This window comes from Megalopta genalis, unplaced genomic scaffold (assembly GCF_051020955.1).
Source record: "Megalopta genalis isolate 19385.01 unplaced genomic scaffold, iyMegGena1_principal scaffold0041, whole genome shotgun sequence".
Lineage (NCBI taxonomy): Eukaryota > Metazoa > Arthropoda > Insecta > Hymenoptera > Halictidae > Megalopta > Megalopta genalis.
Genome location: NW_027476110.1, coordinates 704,413 through 722,276, shown reverse-complemented (window position 1 = coordinate 722,276; position 17,864 = coordinate 704,413). Strand labels below are relative to the sequence as shown.

At 38.5% G+C, this 17,864-nt stretch overlaps 1 protein-coding gene and 1 long non-coding RNA gene across 2 annotated transcripts; one reads left to right on the top strand and one right to left on the bottom strand.

Moving 5' to 3' along the window:
• Positions 1 to 12,783: 12,783 nt before the first annotated feature.
• LOC143261208 (uncharacterized) lies at positions 12,784 to 13,244 on the bottom strand. Its single transcript, XR_013035397.1, has 2 exons — positions 13,154 to 13,244; positions 12,784 to 13,067 (listed from the first exon to the last, which is right to left on the bottom strand). It is a non-coding gene; the product is annotated as an uncharacterized LOC143261208 (long non-coding RNA).
• Positions 13,245 to 15,888: 2,644 nt separating this feature from the next.
• LOC143261200 (uncharacterized) lies at positions 15,889 to 17,803 on the top strand. Its single transcript, XM_076527779.1, has 3 exons — positions 15,889 to 16,433; positions 16,501 to 16,975; positions 17,120 to 17,803. The coding sequence occupies exons 1-3, from the start codon at positions 15,889 to 15,891 to the stop codon at positions 17,801 to 17,803; spliced, it is 1,704 nt and encodes a 567-aa protein (XP_076383894.1).
• Positions 17,804 to 17,864: the final 61 nt, after the last annotated feature.

Sequence of the window (17,864 nt, the reverse complement as noted above, 5' to 3'; positions counted from 1 at the left end):
TCAATGTGTCCGCGATCGACTGTTTTAGGCCCGATTCGGGCCTTACAAAGCCGGATTTTAACGCTTTACAGGCCGCACGGTTTTTCCTGGATTAAACTGCTATTTTACAAACAAACAAAATTATAATTAAAGCATAACTTGTAAATCAACAATCAATCGCCAGGTAAATGCTTTCACAAATATTTAAATTTAAGGAATTCGTAACATTAAATAAAAATGCATGTACCAGACGGAAGATTAAAGAAAAAAAGATAATTTACGATTTCGCACTCGTTCTCAGTATTTTCGGATCCGATTCGAAGTAGTCGAACTCTTTTCGTAGCAAGACGAAGAGTACCTCGAATTGCGATAGGATAGAAGGAATTTAGAAAATAGGAATTATTTATTATACGTGTATCTTGTATAATTCGCTCGTATGACGGACAAAATTAAATTTAATAAATACACAAGTAATATTTACACTTCTTTCAATCACTCACAACACAAGTATTGCGGGTAGAATTGATTCAAGCACAGTAGAGCTAACACGAACAGCGAAGTACATTAATTAGCATGATGATAAAAAAAAACACGGTACAAAATCGAATGACCGTAGCACATTTGCATATATTGTCTACGAATTTGCCATGCGAGAGAGAGATTGAGTGAGAGAGAGAGAGAGAGAGAGAGAGAGAACGCGGCAGGGGTCCGTGAGCAGAGATAGCAAGGATCAAGAATACAGAGTGGAGAGCGCAGAAACGTGGAAGTCGCGAGGCGATAAGTCGACTGGTTGCGTGGTGGCTTGGAAGTAGATGCTCAACGAATAAGCCTTCCAGGATTCGGGGTTTAGCAAGCGTGGAGGCGCGTCTCGCCCCTACGACACTGCCCGTTCCCGGAAGGGAACGTTTACGAGGTTTCGTGTGGTCTCCGTCATGCACGAAAGATTTCCTCGGGGACTTTGCGTTGCAAGGAGAAGTGTTGTGATCAACGATATCTGACGTCTTCGTCCAGCTTGGGGATTCCGGTATGTTTCGCGACCTTGGTTAAGAATACAGATCCTATAATTTCGAAGGACTCGGGAATCCTCGCAGTGTCGGCGCTTGCGAGCCGACTTTCCGTTGGCCGTCGCCGCGCTCTCGTGCAGCTCCCGTTATCGTAGGCGGAGTCGACGGTCAGATTATAATGGCGACCTACACCTGTGCATTGGTAGTTACGGATTTGGTGCCTATCTATCGTACTGTCGCCCCGGGGAAATTACTACAACTGATCGCCGCGGATATAATAATCTATACATTATAAAAGGTGCGAGTGCTGGGTGCAGCCGCGTGACTGCGCAACGTGAAGCAATTACTCGATTAAAGTCTGATTTAGAGTCTACTTTCGTGTCTTAATAATGTCCGCGAAATCCGTCAGCGGTACGGGTAACTCTCCCCTATTCCCGTGATCGAATCCTAGACCACTATCCTATAGATCTATCTTGCGCCAATCGGTTACTGACGTAGCCGCAGTAAAAAGTATCTCGCGTTTCGTGTGGCACTCTTCTGGTGCCGGGCGTACGGACTTGATATCGTGCGTCACGTCGGATTTCTCGGGAACCAAATTTTGTGGCCTAAGCGTCTTAAAATTCCGGAGTCGCATCGGTCCGCGTCCGGGGACTCGCATAGGTCAGGGCAGCATCACTAGTTATTAAACACTATATTATTATAAAAATTATAAAGATGTACAAAATATATTTAATTATATATTAACATTGTCTTTATATATAACTATTAAACACTATATAATTATAATAATTATAAAGATAGACGTCCTGCTCTATCGAATCGATTACTTGTTGCCAATGGTGACATCAACCCTATAACAGTTGCATTCACATTTCACAGTATGTCTGAATGCAAGTTTCTTTTAACTTCAGTGCAACTCAATAGAATTATGTGGACATTATATGTCTGGTCGAAACCGCTCCTGATTGGTCGAGTCACTGTACCGAAACAGTCACCGAAGCGTGAAGCGTGATCACGGCTATATATACTGCAAATTTTGACAAATGTGTCATTTGACGCCTTGTATCTATTTCAGCAAGATGGAAAACTTCAGGACTTTCCTTGATGTGATCGGAGTGCTCGACCCTAACAAGGTAGATTTTATTTCCGTACTTCCACCAGAGGTGTCGCAGTTGATCCTACGTATGTTGGATCCTCGGTCCCTGCTTTGCGCTGGTAGAGTGTCAGGTAAGTGGTTGAATGTCTGCAAGGATGATCCTGTCCTGAAACGAACCGCAAAACACTATAAGCAGCGCATAATACAGAGACAGTTGCACCTCATGTACAAGCCCGACCAGGTACAAGGGGGACTCTGTGCCGCGTTCGAATCAATGAACAAGTCACGGAGCATGAACTTTCGATATCTTTTTTACCATGTGATAGTGATAATTTTAAGAAAAACGCTGTTCATCTTTATTTCAGAATATCTGAATAATATTTACGAACTTTTCGGACCCGAAATAATAATTAGTTTAACCGTGACAGCCGTTTTAATTTTCTGGTGTGCATGACACCTCATGTGTACCATATGAAATTTTTATGCAAGGTGTACACAGTGAAGATTAACAAAGTTCGCAAATGATATTTTAATTTAAATAATTCCGTGTCCGAACATAATTCAACGAATGATTTGCAAAGCTGATTTAATAATAAATAATCGCGATAAGGGACGTAAAGAATTTGTTTATTAGAGAAATATATGAAAAATATTATCGATAAGAAACTGACCCATTGAGTTGAGGATGCATTTGCTGACTCGTACGCACTGATCTCGTACAACGAACAGCTGATCCCAGGTCGATGACCGCAATATTCAAGGGATACTGTCGGAGGAACCTCTGGTATAGTTACTTACGAAGTTCACTCACACTGCACTGTCACCAAACACTGATCAATTAATTAATCACTGATAATCCGAATCACTTGTTGATAGTACGAAAAATCACTGAGACTCGTTCGCTGATAATCGTTTATTCGACGCGTTCGTTCGGGAGTCGACGTTTCACTGCCGAAAAATTCAGGTCTCGGCCGTGGGCCCTTGTCCTTCGTCGTTCGGCCGTCCGAGAAAATGAACCAGATGTGCAGAGACGCAATCTACGGCCGACCCGCTGTCACAAAATGATACCCGATACCATTTTCCTCAAACGGCCGTTAATTACGTTCTAAAAGCGCAGAATACCGTCGGTGACAGCGGGTAGTACTACAATACTACGAAGAAAGTATGAACTGCTCAGATTGTCCTAAAAAATTGACAAATTTTTAAGATGAGACGCGATTATTCGTGCCTTGCGTTTTGTTTTTACTGTTATTTCTGAGTTTTCGAGCGCAATCGAGACAATTCTTGTGCGCGACCTCAGCGCGAATTAGGGTGAAATTATTGCATATGCCTTTAAATAATATAACTATAACTTTTAATAAATATAACTATATTACAGATAATGATATATAACAATATTATAATATAATACAATATTATTATAATATTTTATAGTTACGAATTGTTAACGATAAATAAAAACGAGCCGCAACGCTCAAATAATCGTATCTCCTCTTTCTAAATTGTTCGCTTCTGTGGACCATCTGTGCGTCAGTTAGGGAGACATTACTGTACGTCGTTCGAAAGAATGTATCAGTGAAGTTATGCTATTCGGAGAACAGATGCCTCTATCCGACGGATATTCGACGAGCCTACGCGTTCGACGGACAGTGTGAAGAAACAGTTTACCCTATTTTTCGATCAACCCTAGAATTTTAAGCAATCTTGGAGTAAGAGTAATCGAACGGCAAAGAAAGAACGACACCGTTTAGATACGCAACAAATGGGTTGCAGATGTGACGACGAAGAACAATGGCTATATAAATACAACGGTAATCTTCATGAAGCAATGAAACCAATATCGAAGCAAATGTTAATTTGTCTCGATGGCTCTGTTCAGAAAAATGTCACGAAAACATGGGACAATAGCCTAAAGAAAGCAGGTATAAGATCGCGAAAAGAGCGCACTTGGTCATCCGTGATCCGCCGGCGCAACCCCCACCCCCACCCCCCGGTAAAACTCATTACCGAGATACTTTATCATAGCGAAAAATGCTAATCGTTGATTGGTGCGCACTTCGGCCACAAAATATGTATAAAAATGGCTCAAATAGGAAAAGTACCAATTTGATTATCAACTGTCGTTGCGAGTGGTCACGTACATTTAAAGTTCCGCAGTTCTGACTCTCATCGAAACAGATCGTTATAGTTTCTTACGAGTATTATTCGCGTCTAGTGTCAAGTGTTGCTATCGGTGACGATAAATAGTGATATATAAATTGTGAGAATTATGGCACCAACAAGGAAATCGGAGAGACTGCAACGCTTGTATATCTTAAGGAAACTACGAAAATTGCCTTCTGTACAAACTAGATGGAACAGTAGAGCTGGCCTCGGAGCGGTCCAGCGTATTCAAAGAGTTGCGTCAAGAACTCCTGGGCTTGCGAATAGAAATATACGCAAACTTAAACGACCAAGTATAGCAAGCCCGCAATACGATCAAGTAGATACAGAGTTATTGTCGTGGATCGAAGAAAGAAGAACACGTGACGAGCGCGTAACCAACAATCAAATATTAAAAAAGGCAAGGTAACTGAGAGAAGATTTGCTATTGTGTTTGCGATTTGGTCCGAGTCGCGAGTGGTTGCAACAATTTAAACAGCGTCATGGCATAGAATGGGAAATCATGTACAGTTATCAAGATGTAATTAATGATAAGTATGCAGTTAATTTTAAAAGAATGTTACTGCAGGAAAACTTAAATTTAGAAAATGTTTACTATATGGACGAAAGCGCGTTGCTATGGGACACGCTTCCAAAGGAGATATCGTCTGCAACGGAAGAAAATTCTCTTAGCGGACACACGCGGAAAAACAAAAGTATTACAATTGGCTTATGTGTAAATGCGGCTGGCACACATAAGCTTAAGCCTCTTGTAATTTACGAATTGAAAGAAACAAGAACTGTGAGAGACGAGATTGCATTACCTACATTATTTAAATCGGTGCCGAACGCACGAATGACCAAAGCATTATTATTCGATTTGTCCATTTGTAAAAAGATATCATGCACAGAGAGGAATATCTGGAAAAGTAATTCTATTGTTGGACAATTCCGAAGCCCATAAAATTCTTCAACCGATGGAGCGAGGGAGGGATTATGGGGGAAACGAAAAGAATTTTCCGTCATGAATTCTTGAAACGAGTTTTGGAGTGTAATGCAGAGATGAATAATTATGATTTTGATTGCAATTACACGTTTAAAGTCTGCATGCACATCTTATCGCCTTCCTGGATATCAATTAGAATGGGATATATCCAATATGCATGGAATAATCTCATTAATCCTTCTAACTTTTCTATTCGGTCAAACCTAATAAATATGGAACCTGATTGGTCAGACATAGTAAATGCGATAACAGGGAAACAATGCACCATGACACATGTTAGAAAATATTTATTAGAATGTGACGAGGAAGAAAAAAGAAATGGAAACGAAGTACAGAGAGAACCTGGTGAATCTGATTTTTATGATAACAGTACTATGAGTGCTGAATCACTTATCCGGGGGGGGGGGGGTATCTTATCCGGGAATTAAAAATGATTATTGAAACTACCCCACCTGACATACAAAACATGGACGGGGTTAGTAATATTACATATCATGAGGAAGGAGCGACCATATAAGTAAGTACATACCTATTCATATAATGGTAAAAATTTTTCAACCAATTTGAAAATATGAATTATTTACAAATTAATTTTTCTTTTTTTAGGTTATTGGTTCGTAAAAGATGCAGGAAAACCATCGCCTTCGACCACAGCTATTCCAAGGATGATACGCAACGGAACGATTCGTTGCAAAATGCTATTTTCCACGTACCTAATTATAAACAATGTCAATGAAGATTTTAATATTGTATATATTTAATGTTGATATTAATGTTGGAATCGAATGAATTTCATAGTAAATATTGAATAAATAAATGTACATAATCAAAATTATAACGTGTTCGATCTTATTTTTATCGGAAATACCTGTCCAAACTGCATTGCGCGCACTGTCAGCAATATGTAAAATAAATGATCGGTGTTAAAATGTTAAAATTTAAAAAAGTTATCTCATTGTATTATGGAATTCGAGTCAAAGAAATCGCGGCACACGTGTTCACTGACTTCGTAGAACATCGGCTTAGAGAGAAAATCAATGAATTAGAGGGCCGTGACAATGTCATAGCGCGAATCCCAGAATACCGAAGTTCGTCAAATCCCGGAGAAAGTACGGTATTTGTTTTCTATAATAACGTTACACAAACTTATAAACGAAACACACGAATAGTTAAAATTTTCGAAATTGATTCTATCAAAGCAACACGTTTTATTCAACATATTTTATATTTTCAATTCTTTGCAAAAAATCGCAACCTTTCAGATTGTATTACCCTTGGACCATATATGGTCTGAGATATTGTCAATGGGGTGAGAACCTACGTATAGTATACAGTGTACAGGATGTAGCGAGATTAATTGTACAAGTAAAAATATGATTCTACATGTTATTTAAAATAAAAAGTGTAGAACATTTTTATGCCGCATGTATAAGCATTTTCCTAATAGAATTGTAGTTTTATAACTACATTTCTATTTTATAATAGAAAGAAAATGTGAATTTATTATAAATCGAGATCGTAACCATAAGTACTGGACAGTGAATTGTATTCTAATACACGTGGTTCAACGAATGGTCCTATTCCATTCATTCATAACGACGCTTTCGCCAGGAAAATTTTATTTTATAATTTTTATCAATTTTTGCATGTAAAATCATCTCGCGTTCTACCATAACACAGGATCCACCATATCTTCATTAATTTCTTTCCAATATACTTACCATTTATGTGCTATTGAAGAAACAAACTTATGCGGATGTTCATATCTAGTTTACACCCTTATTTATACATTTGCCTGTTGTAATCCCCGTTTTCTCACATTTAGAATAGAGTTAGCAAAGTTTAGTCTAGCAATAGCACAAACTACACTACACGTAGAACAACAAAATCTCTGTTCAGGACATTATGCTGTCAAATTGGCAATTACTAACTTATTTTTGGTTTACATAAAAAGAACTTAAATAAAAATATAACGAAGAAATAATTATTCCAAATATGTAAAATCTAGTAAAAGCGAAAAGTATTATTGTTACACTTGTTATATCGTTAATTAATATTCTAAAAGTTAATTAATCCAATATTTCGTTAAGCACTTTGAGCAATATTGATTTAAAAAAAAACGTGTCCCTAAACATTTGATTTATTTGAAATCAGGAATAATATATTCAAAGTTCTTGAAAAATGTTCTCTGTACCGGATAACAAATAGATGTTCCTATACAAATAACACTTTAGACGTGTTGTGGAATGTGTGTGATATGCACCCCCTGTGAATGTGCTGGTGGCTTGCAGACTCAGACCAGGAGGATCATTCTCACAACTCTGGCCGTCTTAACATCAGAAAGCTATTAGGTAAGAGTTTGTTAAAATAACGAACATTATTGTTAACTTTTTACGTTTTCACAAGCATTTACAAAATATGACAACACTTGCTTTCTTTGCATTAGTTTAATTATTTAACCATGAATGAGCATTATGAAAAGTAGTCTGCTTTTTCAGAATGTAGAGTATTAATGTTAAATTATTAATGTTATCATCGGTTACATCTCTGTAATAATTTCATTCGCATACGATAGCAAAGACTATATTATTGTTTCTCTCAGAACTAGTTAATGTAATCTAGAATTTGATTTATATTCGTTTATACAATAGAATAGTGTAACCGTACATCTAAAGCTAAAGAATTCGTAGACTAACTTGGTCTAAATTGTAAATTAATGTTTAAAAATTCTAGTTACAATTAATCTTGTTAATCAACAAGAAATACGTCGATACTTTTATTGTATATATATCCAGGATGGAATGTTTATACAGGAATACTTGAATATCGCTGTTAATTATAATTATACATATGAAAACATCGTTTGAAACGAATCATGATTTTCCTTCTTTTGTAAAGTTTCAAAGTCATCTATGTTCTTTAAATGTAGAAACCATATCATTTACTTCCATAGTCTTACAAGTATTATTGCTACGCTAAACTCTAGTAAAATTGATATTAATTTGCTCAAAACAATGAAAGATAAAAGTGTTACCATGAATTACACATAAATGAACAACGAAAAATAATTTTCTATTTTGGAAAGGCATAATTTCGAGGCTGGTGAAGACGGGGATGATAGTAGTGGCGGTGGAAATTCCTGGCGGGAAGAACTTCAACGTCGCTATCAGCAAGAGAACGATTTCCTGGCCGAATTGCGTGCACGTAACGTTAATATGACGCAGACACCGTCGGCCACTCCATCCAGCGAGCAAGAACAAGAAAGAGGCGAGAGAGAAGATGCGGATGGAGAAAAACAGGAAGAGAACGAATCCAACTGGACAGAACCTGTGGAGCGATAGCTTAATCGATAAGTTTAATTTAAAAGTATTTACATGTACTTGAATAACGGCTTAGAAACTGCTACCTAATCGAAACGCAAATAAATTATTATAGCACCATGAGCTATTTATAATGGGCATATATCTAGGTGTTAGTGTGAAATAACTATAAACATTCGTATTAGACTTTGGACAGTATTTAAAACTTAAAAACTTGCATTTTCAAAGCAATACTTTTAATCAAAAGAATTGTCAGCTCGGTGAAAACGAAACGCCGTTATAGTAATATCACCGTATCAATTTTAAGGGAACCATCAGATCAATAACATTGTTTGTAGACGAACCGAACTTTTTATCAGACGTTTACAATATTTATAAAATGCGGAGAGGTCGTTTGTTGCTTTCAACGTCATTGTATCATCGCTAAGTACCTACACAGATTAATTGCAGTCGCATATATGAGTTCCAATCCTTTTCTATTGCAGGAGAATGTATCGATGTTTCTTTCTTCCTACGTTTACATTCACATATTATGAAACGTTGTAACGCTCTAAATGATCCACACCACCATTGCACATAACACATCTATGGGCCTAAACAGATAAGAACCGATATCATACTTAGATTAGAGACATAGAGAAAACAAAAACTTCGTTTGCTTATTCAAGGTTAAATCATTTGTGTAAGTTTCACACGCACACACACAAATATAATAACGAAGAGACGTTTTTCTTTCAACACTAAGTGCTCAATAAGAAACTTTTTAGTCTACAACGTGTAGGTGAACGAAATAGACAAGAAATTTTGCACAAATCAAATGTTTGACCAAACTTTGTATAAAAAGGTAAGTGAATGTAATTAATGGACTTTTTAAAATATTTAATAAAAGGTCCTTCCGTCCTTCCTTTGGGCCGTGTTCCTCCAGTGCCTCTGGCCTTGCTGTCACCTGGGAGACCATCGTGTCCAGCCTCACCCCATGGTTCATCCACATGAACAGGTTCCGCTACCTCAGGATTGGGGGTGCCTCTTTCCTATGCGACCACTTTTATCCTCCCTTCTCTCTTCTTCTAAAATCAGCTCTGACTCTAGTTTCGTGTTTCTTGTTCCAGAACCAGATTGGAATATGTCTCTCTAATTGACGCTCAGATTGTCCACAGAACTGGACACTTTGGGAAGAGGAGATACGATTATTCGAGCCTTGCAGTTAGTTGTTATAGTTACGAATTGTCAACAACTATAAAAAACGAGCTACAATCTTAGCGTCAGTAAGGGAGACATTACTGTACTCTTGAACTTCGCTATCCACAATACTCATTTGCAGTTATTGTGAGTTCGGTGCAACCTCCAGTTCCTTGTCGATCCAATCTTATCAACCCAAGCTTCAGCTGGGAGTCATCCTCGCCTTGGACCCATGACCCAAAGTTCCACTGCTCTGGGGAATTATCATAATTATATTTCATGTTGCCTATATCGAACCAGTGAATTCAAACAGCCCTGCAGGCTGGTTCAGACACAGTAATCCAGTCGAGTGACTAGTAATGAGTCAAATGTATATACTCTATTCTAAGTTACTAAATTACTCGACTAAATTGCTGGCTGCGTTTGAACCAGCCTTTATAGATGAAGTATAATACTTGGACACTCCGTAGTAGTAGTAGTAGTATAAGTACTATAATACTTGAACTCTCACCTTTTCTGAGGTGTCCAGTACGGTTCAATCATATCCAGCCATCCGTTGTTCAACCAAATGCTCACCTGCCCACGTCATGGTCTTGTAGATATACATTGCGGTCCTAAAATTGTGGTACTTCTGGTTAATGAGAGAATCCTGAGGTTGATTGAAGTAGTTTTTTCCTTTAGAACCAAACTACTATAATCATAGTGCTCAGAGATGTGTTGCGGTCCATGGCAGCAGCTGCTAGAGGCACGTTGGACACGAAACCATAAATATAAATCGTCTTCACCGGGTTGATGAGCCCAGGCTGCTTGGGAGCTTAGTTACAGAAGCTCATGTTCTTTTATACATTCGTACTACTTAGATACAACATTCAGTAATATGAGACATATCAATAGATTATTGGAACTTTTGTTCAATAGGTGATACTTTCTGGTTAAATAATAGAGGCCTCGAATCTACCGATTTATATAGGTGTAACATTCATTTTATTTTATTTCACTTGCATTTATTTTATTGTCTGAAATGTAACATTTATGTTGTAGTAAATAGACAGTTTTAGAAACTCATAATGAAAATCAATTTTAATTAAGCTAGAAGTCAGTATTATTGTGCTGTTGTTTGAAAGATGAATAATGTTTATGAGTCAATAGCTTCGAGGTAAATTATGTTACACCACTACAGGGGATAATGTATATAAGTATTACTGTTGATTACGTATCGGACATAAAATACTAATATATATATGGTGTAAAACTTTATATATATATATATATGAGTCTGTATTTCTTAGGCATTTCGACTACTATCTACATTGTTCTCATCTCACTTTTCACATTCTTGAAAACTATTACATTCGAATGCCTAAGTTTTACACCATAGTCACAATTACGTTGCATTTACAGCTGTACGTTGCATAATAATAGGTCTGATATTGTTTTCTGTGCTATACCTAAATTTTAGTTCCTAGATTATGTAATTAAATAATATTCAATAAAATGATCGTTGAATTGTAATAAATAGAGAGCGACGCATTTTGTAATATTTATATAGCGCATAACAACATTCGCAAATATTCTGTGTCTATATTCATATGATCACTTTTGTCTATATATTAACATTTACAAGGATTGTGTAATGACTACATGATACAACTATTGAATAAAAAATGAAACGATAACTTGTAACTAATTTATAGATTTCGGATCACCGAATCACAAGTTTCCCTTGTGTTTTTCCCTTTAGAATTCTGTGTAATTTTATCCTATCATGTCATTAGATTTTTATGGCATGTAACGGTATTAGTATTAGCCTTCTTATTCATTATGAAGATCTTATTAAATTTATTATGGTACTATGACATTGGTACAAGGTAAATTTCAGTTCATGTTTCTATTTATGCAACGATTCATAAACGGAATTAATTATCTTTTTTATTTTCTAATATATACATATTGTATATAACTCTTTGATCAGAGATCCATAGTTGGATATTTGCAAATAGTCTAAGATTATTGACTTTTTCAAGATGAAAGTATAAAAGATGAAAATTAAAACTACAATATTAACACTATTTGCGAGCAAACTAAAAGGGTTTCACGAAAATAATAATAATAATCTTCGAAAATTACGATAATGAAAATACCAGTAATATAATAAAAACATAGGGTATTAATGAACTGATAATACAATTTGAAAGGAAATAATTTTACGCAAGAAAAGGTATTAAAAGTATAAAACAAAAGTTGGTATTATAGTAAACTTCATTTGTGATTCAGTCAATATTGCAAATACAGTAATCTCTCCCTAAAAGATGCGGGATCGGAATCCGAAATGTATTTCAAAGTACTAAAAGACGTGATTCATCAAGCCTCCCGGCCCCCCTTTATAATATTGTTCGACACAATAATATATAACGGCATATTGACCGCTGCCTATCATAAAATATCAAGTAGTTTCGTCCGACACGAGTTTCATTTTCTGTCTCTCACTCTCTCTCTCTCTCTCTCTCTCTAATAGGACCATTCGTTGGACCACATATATTAGAATACAATTCACTGTCCAGTACTTATGGTTACGATCTCGATTTATAATAAATTCACATTTGCTTTCTATTTTATAACTAAAATTCTATTAGAAAAATGCTTATACATGTTGCATACAAATATTCTATGCATTTTATTTAAGATATATAACATGTAGAATCATATTTTTACTTCTGCAATTAATCTCGCTACATCCTTGTACACTGTATACTGTACATAGGTTCTCACCCCATTGACAATATCTTAGACCACATATGGTCCAAGGGTAATACAATCTGAATGGTTGCGACATTGTTACGGCCCTCTAATTCATTGATTTTGTCTCTAAGCCGATATTCTACGAAGTCAGTGAACACGTGTGCCGCGACTTCTTTGACTCAAATTCCATAATACAATGAGATAACTTTTTTAAATTTTAACATTTTTAACACCGATCTTTTATTTTACATATTGCTGACAGTGCGCGCGATATAGTTTGGACAGGTATTTCCGATTAAAATAAAATCGATCACGATATAATTTCGATTATGTACATTTATTCATTCAATATTTAATATGAAATTCATTCGATTCCATCGTTATTGCGATTACATAAGTAAAATTCTAAATTATATATAAAATTATATTGACATTAATATCAACATTAAATATATATAGCATTAAAATCTTCAACGACATAGTGTATAATTAGGTAAGTGGAAAATAGTATTTTGCATTAAATCGTTCCGTTGCATATCATCCTTGGAATTGCCGTGGTCAAAAAGGTGATAGTTTCCCGCTATCTTCTAACAACAATTCAACTATAAAAAAAATTAATTTGTAAATAATTCATATTTTCAAATTGGTTGAAAATTGTTTACCATTATATGAACAAGTATGTACTTACCTATATGGTTGTTGCTCCCTCGTCATGATGTATGATATAATATTACGCACGATGTATTGTATGTGAGGTGGTTCAGTTGGAATAATCATTCTTCATCCCTGAATAAGGTAACGGGTTTCTGCAGTCATAGTTCAGTTACTATACAAAATTAATCCTCCAGGTTCATTCCTTATTTCGGTACCATTCCTTTTATCTTCCTCGTCACATTTTAATAAATATTTTCTAACATGAGTAGGAATGCTAGTAACGTTCTAAGCCACTGTGCTCGAGGGGTAAGTCAAACCGCGGGGCAAGAGAGGGGAATCCAGCCGCCATGAGCGCTGGTGGGTATGGAGGGGGAAGTGTGGCCTTGAGCGCAGGTAGGTGTGGAGGGGGATGGGCCGCGGCGTGCTCCGTAGTGGGGGGAGTCTCGCGGTTTTGCATTTCGTACGCGTTATCGATAGTCGCTTATCTACCGGTCTTCTGTTCTTATTGAATTTAATTATGCAGCGTTTTATATCGCGCTTGCATTTTCACATAGTAGGAGATGTTTTGGAGTGAGAGAGAGAGAGAGAGAGAGGGAGAGAGGGGTAGCCGCATCGCAACGGTTTCTCTCTCTCTCTCTCTCTCTCTTCGGCAGCATTTGTAACGAGTTTGGACACGTTTTTTAAAGCGGTCTTCTCGTCTTATTGAAATTTAATTATGCAGTGTTTTTTATCGCGCTTGCATTTTTACATTGTAGGAGATGTTTTGGAGTGAGAGAGAGAGAGGGGGTGTAGACACATCGCAACGGTTTATCTCTCTCTTCAACAGCATCTGTAGCGAGTTTGGACACGTTTTTAAAGCGGTCTTCTCGTCTTATTGAAATTTAATTATGCAGTGTTTTTTATCGCGCTTGCATTTTTACATTGTAGGAGATGTTTTGGAGTGAGAGAGAGAGAGGGGGTGTAGACACATCGCAACGGTTTATCTCTCTCTTCAACAGCATCTGTAACGAGTTTGGACACGTTTTTAAAGCGGTCTTCTCGTCTTATTGAAATTTAATTATGCAGTGTTTTTTATCGCGCTTGCATTTTTACATTGTAGGAGATGTTTTGGAGTGAGAGAGAGAGAGAGGGGGTGTAGACACATCGCAACGGTTTATCTCTCTCTTCAACAGCATCTGTAACGAGTTTGGACACGTTTTTAAAGCGGTCTTCTCGTCTTATTGAAATTTAATAATGCAGCGTTTTTTATCGCGCTTGCATTTTTACATTGTAGGAGATGTTTTGGAGTGAGAGGGAGGGATAGACACATCGTATCGGTTTCTCTCTGCCGCTCGATCGTTTTTCGTCATCGACGAAACGTGGTTTTTTGGAGTGTGAGAGAGAGGTGTAGACGTGTCGCAACGGTTTCTCTCTCTCTCTTTCTCTCTCTCTCTCTCTTCCGCACGGTCCGCTATGAACGAAGCGCGGTTTTTGGAGTGTGAGAGAGAGGTGTAGCCGCATCGCAACGGTTTCTCTCTCTTCGGCACGGTCCGCTATGAACGACGCGTGGTTTCACATTTCGTTTGGATTGAGATAGAGGGGTAGATTCGTCGAAATTTAACTATCTAGCGTTTTCTTATCGCGCGCGCATTTTTGAGAGAGATAGAGAGGGGTAAAAGTAAAAGATTTAATAACATATTTATCTGAGAAAGAATCCAAGCCCTAATCCCAATAGGTTGTTGAAAAAAGAAACTTTAGCCTCGGACAAAAATTAATCTATAGTTTACTTTGGATCGAGATTCGAAAATATTAGCTTACGTTTCCGCCCGGTTCCGTCAGCGCGTACCGACGGTAATGTAAACTATATCTAAGATACCGCGATATGCCATCGGCGGTTGCATTTTTGCGGTTTCGAATCCCGGATGACTCTCGGACGCGTTATCTTCTCACGGTGTCAGTTTTCTCATCTTATTGAATTTTCTTTCGCTAAATTCGCTATTCAGTCGCGAATCGTTATGGAAGTTTGTTCGTTTGCAATATCCATCGCGAGCATGCCGTCCTTGAACACGGTGTTCATAATTTTTCGGATTCGACAGAACGGATTTTTAGCCGATATTACAACGTTCTTTCGTGCAACGTTTACGCGATACTAGATACCATCGGGATGGGAGAGAGTCGCAACGGTTGGTTGATGCAAAGTTTAGTTAAATTTGTTAAAACTGGTAATTTAACCGAAGACGTTAAATTGAAATTGAAAAATTTGCTTCGTAAGCAAATTTTCGTAAGATGACGCAAGTGTGCAAGGATATGTTAGAATTATTGACTCGTATGTCGACGTAGATCCGAACTGTCGACGAGTATCGCGAATGGACGAAATCGTACATCGAGTGTTTGCGGTTGCGTAGAAAATACATGAACATCGAGAAAATAAACCGAGGATCCACGAGTGTAAAATCGAGCTTACTATCGATCGTGTGTCGCATGAAAACACTGAACGCCGCGCTGTGTCATCGGTTTTCGTCTCGCGTTGGCAGAGGTTTGTACGGAAGCGTTGGCCCGAGAGCATCGACTCTTCGTTGGGAGAACATCGAGTCGGCGTTTCAGAATCGCATATCGACCGGCATCGTGATCAACGTCGAACATATCGATCCGCGTTATTTTTTCATTCGTTTTTGAAAGTGAACGTGGTATTGGAGGTGAAATTTGTGTTGCGCGACGAGGTTTCGGTGAAAAGTTTTAAAACGCGAAATCCGATCGTCCAATCTACGTCACTGATACGCGAAAGATCTTATGCCTACGCTTCTGGCCTCGATCCAGGAGTTTCAAGAACGGGACAGCGGATGGGCGTTGTCGAAGATCTTGCACTTGATGGTGAATTCTAACAAGTATCAACCGTTGCAAGTAGGTTGCGGGATACCCGTGCCCCGAGCAGTGCAACTGAAGAGAGTCGTCGTCAACGTGAACAGTAAGGACGACGCGTGTTTCTTTTGGGCAGTGGTGTCAAGTCTGTATGTAGATCATTCGTATCGCGCATCATCCTATCTGCATGACAGCGATGTGCTCCGTACCGAGGGATTCCAAATGCCGGTGTCGTTCAAAGACATACCGAAGTTCGAAGAGGCGAACGACGTTTCCGTGAACGTGTTCGAATGGGATAGGAAACGAGAAAGCTGTCAAACATTGCAACCAACCTCGAGGAAACGGGAGAAACACGCAAATTTGTTGTTTCTACAGGATACGATAAATTTGTGGAATTATTACGTCAGTATAAGGAATTTATCCCGTCATGTTTCATCCCAGCTTAGCACGCACCATCATAAGTATATTTGCAATCGGTAAGTACTGTACTCGAATTTATTTTTGTTTCGAAGAAGAAAATTATAGCATGGCTTTCTCTTCCAGGTGTCTGCAATATTTCAGATCGCAGGAAAAATTGGACATTCACGTCGTCGACTGCGGTCGAATGAACGAATGCGCTTTGATCCTTCCGACGGAAGACGACAAGTGGCTGAAGTTCAAGAACCACGCGTATAAGAAACCGGCACCGTTCGTTATCTACGCAGACTTGGAATGTCTGCTGGAGAAACAGAAAGATCAAGGTCATGGAACTTGTCGCAGATATCAGCATCACCGTGCCTTCAGTGTAGGCTACTACCTTCATTGTCGATACGATAGCTCCCTGTGCGAGTATCGGACTTATCGCAACGAGAAAGATTGTATCGCGTGGTTCGCATCGGAGTTTTACAAGTTGAGCCTTAAATTGCAGCCGGCGTTCGATCGGGCGGTTCCGATGGCTACAATGACTGTCGCGCAAATTTCGGAATTCCATACCGCCACGCATTGCCACGTGTGCGAAGAACCGTTAGGCGATCGTGACGTATGAGTGCGCGATCATTGTCATTTCACGGGCGCGTATCGTGGTCCGGCACACAACAATTGCAATTTGGGCTATCGTTCTTCGTTCGTGGTTCCGGTGTTTTTTCACAACTTGTCCTGCTACGACGCACACTTCATCATCAAGGAGTTAGCTAACGCGTTCGAAGGTAAAATAGATGTGCTACCTCTTACGAAAGAGAACTACATTTCTTTTACGAAACACGCGAAGAACGTGGGCAAATCATGGAAGAAACATATAAAGTTCCGATTCGTCGATTCCTTCAAGTTTTTGAACTCCAGTCTGGACAAGCTGTCGTCGTCTCTTGACAAGAGCGATTTGCGGATCTTGAGGAATCAATTCGGGCAAATTTGTGACGACGATTTCCATCTGCTAACCAGGAAAGGTGTTTTCCCGTACGACTACGTAGCGACATACGATAAATTAAGCGACACCCGTTTACCGCCGCGCGAAGCATTTTACAGCGAGCTGTACGACAGCGAGATATCCGATGTCGACTACCGCCACGCGAGCGAAGTTTGGTCACGTTTCAACATACAAACGTTAGGGCAGTACAGCGACCTGTACTTGAAAGTAGACGTGCTGTTGTTGGCGAACGTGTTTGAAAATTTTCGCGAAATGTCGCTCGATAATTACAGCCTCGATCCAGCGCATTATTACACGTTGCCCGGTTTCGCGTGGGACGCGATGCTCACCGACATGGACATGCTTTTGTTCGTGGAGCGGGGATTACGGGGTGGGTTGAGTCAATGTTCGCATCGTTACGCGCGCGCGAATAACAAGTACATGTCGATGTACGATTGGAACTAATCGTCCACCTATCTGATGTATTTCAACGTTAATAATTTGTTGGGCCATGTCGCAACCTTTG